Source organism: Tachyglossus aculeatus, chromosome 4 (genome assembly GCF_015852505.1).
Source record: "Tachyglossus aculeatus isolate mTacAcu1 chromosome 4, mTacAcu1.pri, whole genome shotgun sequence".
Taxonomy (NCBI): domain Eukaryota; kingdom Metazoa; phylum Chordata; class Mammalia; order Monotremata; family Tachyglossidae; genus Tachyglossus; species Tachyglossus aculeatus.
Window position 1 is genome coordinate 131,496,839 of NC_052069.1, and position 9,420 is coordinate 131,506,258.

Here is a 9,420-nt window from a genome sequence, read left to right on the forward strand (position 1 = left end):
AGTTAAGTGACTTGCCCAAGGTCACACAGCAAGTAAATGACAGAATCTGGATTATGATAATAATAATAATAATAATGGTATTTGTTAAGATTACAGATCCTCTATGAGTCAGTCATTCAATCAGCCAATCCTATTTATTGAGCGCTGACTGTGTGTAGAGCTCTGTACTAAGCACTTGGGAGAATTAAATGAATCCCAGGCCCATGTTCTTTCCAGTGGATAGAGCACAGGCCTAAAAGTCAGAAGGTTGTGAGTTCTAGACCCGGATCAGCCATTTGTCTGCTGTGTGACCTTGGGCAAGTCACTTAACTTCTCTGGACCTCAGTTACCTCATCTGCAAAATGTAGGTTAAGACTGTGAGCCGTATGTGGGACAGGGACTTTATCCAACTCAATTATCTTGTGTCTACCTCAGTGCTTAGAACAGTGCCTGGCATATCATAATAATAATTAACAAATAATGACATTTGTTAAGTGCTTACTATGTGCAAAGCACTGTTCTAAGCGCTGGGGGGATACAAGGTAATCAGGTTGTCCCATGTGGGGTTCACAGTCTTCATCCCCATTTAACAGAAGAAGGAACTGAGGCTCAGAGAAGTAAAGTGGCTTGCCCAAAGTCACACAGCTGGCAAGTGATGGAGCCAGGATTCGAACCCATGACCTCAGACTCTGAAGCCCGAGCTCTTTCCACTGAGTCATGCTGCTTCTCAATATAGTAAGTGCTTAACAAATGCAATTACTATTATTAGTAGTAGGCCACACTGTTATTGCGTGGCTTCACGATGTCACCAAGGAGAGCCAGGCTCCAGGGACTAAGCATGTTCAGAGTGCTTTCTCTGCTTTCTCACATTCTCTCTCTCTCTCTCTCTTGTTCCCCATCCCAGGTCACTCTGCCGGAGCCCTCCTCTGCTTCTAACTGAGGTGTGGAGAGGATGGATGGCACGGAGCTCTCCTACGGCATTGTGATTCTGTTGCAGATCAGCATTGTAGTCTTAGTGAACGTCTTCCTCCTCTAGTTCTATGCAAGTGTCATCTCCGCCAGCCACAAGCCCAGCTCCCCCGACCTGATCCTCTCCCACCTGGCCTTGGCCAACACCATCATCCTCCTTACCAATGGAATCCTGGATGTCTTGTCAGTTTGGGGCTGGAGAAACATCCTGGATGTGGTTGGATGTAAAATCCTCATTTACCCGTACCGGGTGGTCCGGGGTTTTGCCATCTGCATAACCTGCCTCCTGCGCATCTTCCAGGCCGTCACCATCAGCCCCGGCACCTCCCGGTGGGCAGGAGCCAAAGCCAAGTTACCCCAGTACATCGTTCCCTTCTGTGCCCTCTCCTGGGTCCTCAACATGTTGATTAGCGTTACTGTCCTGATATACATGACTGCTCCTCAGAACAGCAGCAGCGTCCAGCTCATACTGGACCTCAAATACTGCTCGGCCATCAGTGCCACTGAGGCAAATATCCTGGCGATTGTGGTCGCTTTGGTCCTGTGCGATCTGTTATTCGTGGGACTTATGACCATGGCCAGCGGCTACGTGGTGCTCGTCCTCTTCAGGGACACACCACGTGGGAACCAGGTCCACGACAAGGCTGGGCTCTGCACAGTCCCAGAAACAGCGGAATAGTCACCAGGGAAGAGAGGGCAGCAGTTACGTGGTCTGGCCCCGGTGGTGGGCTTGGGAAAGGCGGGGAGAATGAGGCCAGGGGGCAGCTGTGGGGCATAGGGAACCGTGTATCTCCTGACCCTGTCTTGCTTTATTTTGTCATGGAATCTGTTTAGTGATTATTTGGGTCAGGAACTGTTCTAAGGGCTGGGGTTCATACAAGATCATCAGCGGGACCCAGTCCCTGTCCCACCGAGGGCTCACAGTCTTAATCCCCATTTTACAGACGAGACAACCGAGACCCAGAGAAGTGAAGTGGCTTGCCTGAGCTCACATGATGGAGACGGGATTAGGCCACGTGGCTTCCAGGCCTGTGCTCTGACTAGTAGACCACATCGTCTCTGATTAGGTCACACTACTTCTCACGGTGTAGGCTCCCAAGGAGGTGACTGAGGGGCCGGCCAGTACCCCAGCAATGGCCCTAGTGTTCTGAGTCCACTCTCCACTGTCTACATCTATTGAACTATGGCTCTGTCCCTCCAGGCTCCTGGCCGGAAGGTTTGGGAAAGGGAGGACTGGGGCAGGAAGCACCTCTCTCAAACGCTTAGTACAGTACTCTGCACACAGCAAGTGCTCAAACATTACGCCTGAATGACTGATTGACCAGGGCAGGGCCCGTGGGAAGTGGGAAGCCCAGGAAAGAAGTGAAGAGGAGAGGACTGTAGGTGGCAGTGGTGGACAGAGGGGTGCAAAGAAGAGAGATGTGCAGAGATTAGGTACATAGTCATAATTTATTGAAAGTACTATCTGCCTCCCCATCCATACTATAAGTTCACTGAGGGCAGTGAATATGTCAGTTAAACAATTATAGAGTAATGATAATAATCAGAGCATTTGTTAAGCACTTACTATGTGGCAGGATACTCTCCCAGGCACGTGGAGAGTGCTCTGCACACCATAAGTGCTCAATCAATGTAACAGAGGGATTGGTTGGACAAGGGAGGGGGGAATAGGGCAGGCCTAGGAAGGATGGGATTTCTAGGCCCAGAGTGGGATTGGTTCAGGTTTGCTGTAACCCAACCCACTCAAGTGGGGCTCTCTGAGAGACTCAGGGTGGACCTGTAAGGATCGACCTCTTTTTCCCTCGGCTTGTAGGAGGCGCTGTGCTCGACCTCCTCCTGGGGAAGGAGATTTGCAATCTGCTCGTCGGAGCTCAGGACCTTGGGACCGACCACTGATCAGTGGTTGGGGGCCGAAGGGAAGGAAAGAACGTGGAGGATATGGGAGCCAAAGTGGGAAATCACCTCATATGAAATGGAGCCTTCTAGGCATCACCCGTGGAGTCGCAGATCAGTGGGGAGGGGCTGCATTTGAAGCCTCGCCTTTGAGGACCCAGGCCCCTGAATCTGGCCCCGAAGATCTCGGCCTATGATGATCCTTTCAACGATTCCCCTGCCACCCCAGAAACCGCCCTCAGATGTTCCTGTCTGGCCTCAGAAGTATCATGTAGACCTTGGGCCCAAAGATGCAGCTGAGGAGTCCGACGCCGGAGGCCAGGATGGAGAAGACATCCAAGACCACCATGGCCTTGCCCATGGTGCTCAGGTAGGTAGGCAGGAAAGAGACCCAGATGCTGCAGAACACCAGCATGCTAAATGTGATGAGCCTGGCCTCACTGAAGCTGTCCGGCAGCTTCCGGGCCAGGAAGGCCACCATGAGGCTGACCATGGCCAGAAGCCCCATGTAGCCCAGGACGCAGTAGAAGGCGATGGTGGAGCCCTCGTTGCACTGGACGATGATGACCCCGACCTCGGATGCCATGTCCACATCAGGGAAAGGGGGGAAGGTCCCCAGCCAGACCGTACAGATGCCCACTTGGACCAGGGAGCAGGTGCAGATCATGGAATAAGGCGCTCTGGACCCCAGCCACATCCTCATTCTGCTCCCTGACCTAGTGGCCCTGAAGGCTAGGACCACAGTGACCGTCTAGGCCAAGACGGTGGAAACTGCCACTGAGAAAGTGACTCCGAAGGCCGTCTGTCGCAAGAGACAGGTGGCCATGACGGGACAGCCAATGAAGGTCAGGGAGGACAAGAAGCAGAGCAGGAGGGCCCTGAGGAGGGTATAACTGAGACTGCGGTTGTTAGCTTTCACTACAGGGGTGTCCCAGTGGCGGATGAAGACCCCTAAAACCAGGGTGGTGACAATAGAGAAAAAGAGAGCTAAAGACACCAGAACCATTCCCAAAGGCTCCTTGTAGGAAAGGAACACCGCAGCTTTTGGGACACACTGATCTTTTTGAGGATTTGGAAATTCATCTTGGGGGCACTTGATGCATTGATCCACATCTGAAAGGAATAAATGGAATTTAATACTTCTGGATCAAGGCATGAAATTCCGGGCCCTGGACGAGGGAAGTTGATGATACAGGTGCAACGGAAATGCAGAGAAGAGCAACTAGAAAAATCGGATGAATGGAGGAGCTGCTTCTGAAAGACTGGAACCTGTCTAATGACTCCACTGTATAGTACTCTCCTACGTGCTTTGGACAGTGCTCTGTCCACAGTAAGCACTCAAGAAGTACCATTGATCAATTGGAACGATGGATTTCGTTCACTCTGCCCAGTCGCCCATTCATTTGGATTTGTCCCGTGTGTTGACCTCCATATCCTTAACCCCACTGCCCTACCATCCGTATCTGTAATTTATTTTAATTTCTGAATCTCCCTCTCGAAGGTAAGCTCCTTGTGGAAAGGGTAGGTGCCTGCCAGCTGTTACATCGTACTCTCCCAAGCCCTCAGTTCAGTGCTCTGCACAGAGTAAGTGCTCCATTAAAACCGTTGATCTAATGATTGTGGGCCGGTAACACATCTACCAACTCTGCTGTATTGTATTCTCCCAAGCACTCAGTATAGTGCTCCACATACAGTAGGTGCTCAGTTAATAGCATCGACTTATTGACTCATGGGGACATGAAGGGATCCACCCTGATTGCAAAGGCTGTGGACCAGGCAGAGTCTAACCCAGGAAATGTGAGGTTTTTTGCTCTATTGTACTTTTCCAGGTGTTGAGTTCATTGCTCTGCACATAGTAAGTGCTCAACAAATACGATGGAATGGAATGAATGACTGAATGATTGGATGAATGAAGCCCAAGAAGACAATAAGGTGAGGAGGAGGCTGGGGATTCCACATGTCCCACACCTCCCACGTCCTGCCTGGCCTAGTGGATGGAGCCAGGGCCTAGGAGTCAGAAGGATCTGTGTTCTACTTCTGGCCCCACCACTTTTCTCTGGGTGAATTTGGGCAAGTCATTTTACTTCTCTTTACGTCATTTACCTCATCTGCAAAATGGGGAGTCGCATTTGTAACGGCGACTGTGTCCAACTTGCTTATCTTTTGTCTACCCTAGCAGTTAGTACAGGGCCTGGCACATAGTAGACACTTAATGGAAACTATAATAATAATAGCAATAATAATGATAATAAGCCTCCAGGCATCTTGGTACTTCTGTCAGAGACTGCGACTCAGATCAGAATTGTTGTGGCATTTGTTAATATTAAGCACTTACTATGTGCCAGGACGTGTACTAAGTGATGAAGTAGATACTATATCATTAGGTCCCAAATGGCTCACAGCCTAAGTAGGAGAGAGAACAGCGATTGAATCCTCATTTTGTCAATGACGGTACAGAGGAACAGAGAAGTGAAGTGACTTGTCCAAGGTCACACAGCAGACAAGTGGTGGAGCCTGGATTTGAACTCTGGTTCTCTAAATCCCAGGTCCGGGGCTCCTTTTACTAGGCCTCAGGGGCTGCTCCAGGGTTATTACAGTGTGGTGAAGAGGAAGAACTACTCTCCCGCGAATCAGAGGCCTTGGGTTGAAGTCCCTGCTCTGACACGTTCCTGCTTTATAATCTGGGACAGGTCATTTCACTTCTCTGGGCCTCAGCTTCCTCAACTGTAAATTGGGGATTTCATTCCTGTTCTCCATCCTATTTAGACTGTGAGTACCACGTGAGGGAAAGACTGTGTCCAACATGTTACCCCAGCACTTAGAATGGTGGTTTTCTTCTTCTTCTGTCTGGTATTTGTTCAGTGCTTACTATGTGCCAGGCACTGTACTATGCACTGGGGTAAATACAAGTTAATCAAATGGGATAAGGTCCCTGTCCCACCTGGGCCTCACAGTCTTAATCCCCATTTTAGAGATGAGGGAACTGAAGCCCAGAGAGGCAAAGGGACCTGCCCAAGGACACACAGCAGAAAAGTGGATGAGCTGGGATTGGAACCCAAATCCTCCTGACTCACAGGCCCGCACTCTATCTACTAAGTCACGCTGCTTCTGTAGACACTTTGTAAAGGCTTAACGTAACATAATCATTTTTGTTATTATCATTATTATTTCACACTCTCAAAAGGTCTCCCGTTATGCTCTGCTGCCCCACCGCTGTCTAAGTAGGAAGCACGATTCTCGGCGGATACCCACCAGTCTGATTGCTGATCTCGCCCTCTGCACATGGCACGCAGTCGTAGCAGCAGGAGGCTTTCCCTTCCCGAACTGTTTTCCTCAATCCCAGCTGGTAGCTTTCGCTACACACGGAGCAGGGGGTCTGTGAGAGAAGGAGTGGAGTGAAACAGGCAGTGCTCCCTGGACTCATCCCCGCTCACAGACCCATGGCAGTCATGAATACATCTACCATTCATTTATTTATATTAGTGTCTGTGTTCTCCTCTCTGCTGTAAGTTTGGCATTTCTATTATATTGTTAGATTGTACTCTCCCAAACACTTGCTACAGTGCTCTGCATACAGTACGCTCTCAAAAACTACAACTGACTAACTGATCAATGGCATTTATTGAGCACTTACTATGTACAGAAGACTGCATTAACACCTTCGTTCATCCATTCATTCGTATTCATTTAATAATAATAATAATAATGGCATTTGTTAAGTACTTACTATGTGCAGAGCACTGTTATAAGCGCTGAGGGATATAAGGTGATCAAGTTGTCCCACGTGGGGCTCACAGTCTTAATCCCCATTTTACAGATGAGATAACTGAGGCTCAGAGAAGTTAAGCGACTTGCCCAAGGCCACACAGCAGACATGTGGTGGAGCCGGGATTCAAACCCATGGCCTCTGACTCCAAAACCCGTGCTCTTTCCACTAAGCCACGCTGCCTCTCTAACATTTAGCACTAACTGTGTGTAAAGCACTATACTATGCACTTGGGAAAGCACAACGTAACAAGAAATAGACACATTACTTGCCCACATTGCGCTTGGGATAGTACAATGCAGCAGAATTCGTGGACACGTTCCTGGCCCACAACTATTTTACAATCTAGAGGGAGAACAGGCATTGATATAAAAAAATAAATTTCTCATATGGAATACAGAGCTATGTATATATGTGCTTTGGGACGAATTACAAATGACCACAGGGCACAGATCCAAGTACACAGACGAAACCAAAGGAAGAGGATGCTGGGGAAGGAGGGCTAAATCAGGGAAGGCCTCTTGGAGGAAATGTGACCTTAAAAAGACTATGAAGGTTGGTATAGTGGTCGTCTAGTCATATGTAAGGGGCCAGAGGGCCAAGGGAGGACAGGAGATAGTGGTAGGTGGCATGAAAGATGATCCTGGGGCACGGAGATTAAGCCGACCCTACAGGAGGCAAGTGTGAGGGCTGGACTGCGGTAGGAGATCAGTGAGGTAAGGTAGGAGGGGATGAGCTGACTGAGTGCTTTAATGCCCATGATAAGGAGTTTCCTGATTTCATTTCATCCATTTCTACAGGACCACCGGTTTCTGTTCCCAGATAAAAATCTCAGCTCTCGCCCAGTAACTCCTCCTCAATTAAGTCATCAATCAATGGTATTTATTGAGCACTTGCTGTGTGCAGAGCACCGTACTGAACGCTTGGAAAAGTACAATAGAACAGATTTGGAAGGCCTGCTCCCTGCCCACCTGAGGCTTCCAGGCCAGAGGGGGAGACAGACATTGAAATAAATTACAGATATGGACAGGAGGGCTGTACCAATATGAACTGGCCTCATTGAAGCTGTCCACCAGCTTTTTGCCGGGAAGGCCGTCTTGAGGTTGACCAGGGCCAAGAGCCCCAGGTAGCCTACAATGTAGCAGAAGGCGCTGGCAGAACACTTGTTGCACTGGACGATGATGACCCCGGCCTCAAAAGCCACGTTCACGTCGGCTAAGAGCAGATGGCCACTTGGACCAGAGAAAAGATGCAGATGAAGGAGGAAGGTACCCTGGGTCCAGCCACATCCGCATTCGGCTCCCCGGTCCGGTGACCCTGAAGGCCAAGACCAGTGTGACAATCTCCACGGCATAGTGGAAATGGCCACAGAGAAGAAGACTCCGGAAGCCACGTAGTCCGGGATGTAGGTCATCCCACCCCCCTGCTTTCACTCTTCCTCCTCCCCCTTCTTCCTTCATTACCACAGAAAACAACTCGTTCCACATTATCCTCTCCTCACTGATGATGAAATCGTGGCCAGCTGGGGCCAGGGGCATAAACCCTCCCACTTTGTTGTAGCCTTTGGTGCCATTCTTTAAAGTCTGATAGTTCAGGATGTCGAACCTAGTGGTCACCCAGCTTGGGTCATCCAAATGGATCTGCTCACCAGTGCCGGTGTGGTGCCGAACATTCTCCAGGGATGAATGGAGCTAGAGGGAAAGGAAGACATCGGTGACTGAATCCAGTGAAGAAGTAGTGTTCCCTGGGGATAGAGCCCAGGCTTGAGAGTCACAAGTACCTGATTTCTCTTCACAGTTCTGCCACTCCTCTGTTGGGCGATCTTAGTCATGTCACTTCACTTCTCTGGCCCTCAGTTCCCTCCTCCGTCCAAGGGAGAACAAAATTGGGAGTCCCAGGTGGGATGTGGATTTGAGTACAAAATGATTAGTTTGTATGTTCCCCAGCAATTAGAACTGTGCTCAGACACAGTACGTGCTTAAAAAAATATTATTTAACACAAAATGGTGAATCATCCTCTGACCGAGATGGCTATACTCGGCCCAGCTAACGTGGAAGATACCCAGGAACTCCATAACTGGGCTCTTCTTGCCAGGGACCACAGGTGAACAGCAACCTGCTTAGGCTGGGCTTCATGGGAGGGAGGGGAGAATTACCTGCCATGGACGAGGAACCCGATTTGGACCATTTCCCGAAGTCTCCATGTCCTTCGCAGCCCAGATCTCCTGGTGGAGGGCGTGAGCTATGGCGCACACAGCGCTGTATACACTGTAACTCTGGGTAGACATTTTCATGTCCCAAAAGTCCAAGGGCCTGCTTTCCAACGTTTCTTTTAAATGACACATTCTCAGGGAATCAAAACTATCTAGATCTTGACAATCAAAGGCCCACTGCCAGAACATCGGTATAAACACATCCATTGGATATTTGCGAGGGTTCAGGATCCGTTCGAAATGCCTGAAGCCCGGAATCTCCTTCCTATGGAGTGAAAATAACAAGGAGCCTTGGAAAAAGGTGTTATTTCTCATATACGTGTTAGCTGTCATATCCCAATAGGATATGGCAACCCAGACTTTGCCAAAAACGGGGTGGTGGTCCATACCTTATACAATTGCCAGTAAAGAGAATGTATACCCATAGACAGCAACCGCATTCGCCAAAGATGTAATAATTTCTCTGTGGTTATACTGCAAACTGAATACACTATTGTTAAAGTAGTCATTGACTCTTTTAACATATGCCATTCTTGGCCATCTCCTCCATTAGGACCGTAGGGAACGTCTCCCCTCTAATGTCATCGGTGACCAGAATGC

The 9,420-nt window shown here is 49.3% G+C and overlaps 1 protein-coding gene across 1 annotated transcript; it reads right to left on the reverse strand.

The window, feature by feature from the left end:
- Positions 1-3,079: 3,079 nt before the first annotated feature.
- On the reverse strand, positions 3,080-9,153 carry LOC119927163 (vomeronasal type-2 receptor 26-like). Its single transcript, XM_038745698.1, is given in 5 exon segments — positions 3,080-3,954; positions 6,094-6,217; positions 7,626-7,880; positions 8,071-8,298; positions 8,764-9,153. Coding segments are annotated over 5 exon segments (1,872 nt in total).
- Between the last annotated feature and the right edge of the window lie 267 nt (positions 9,154-9,420).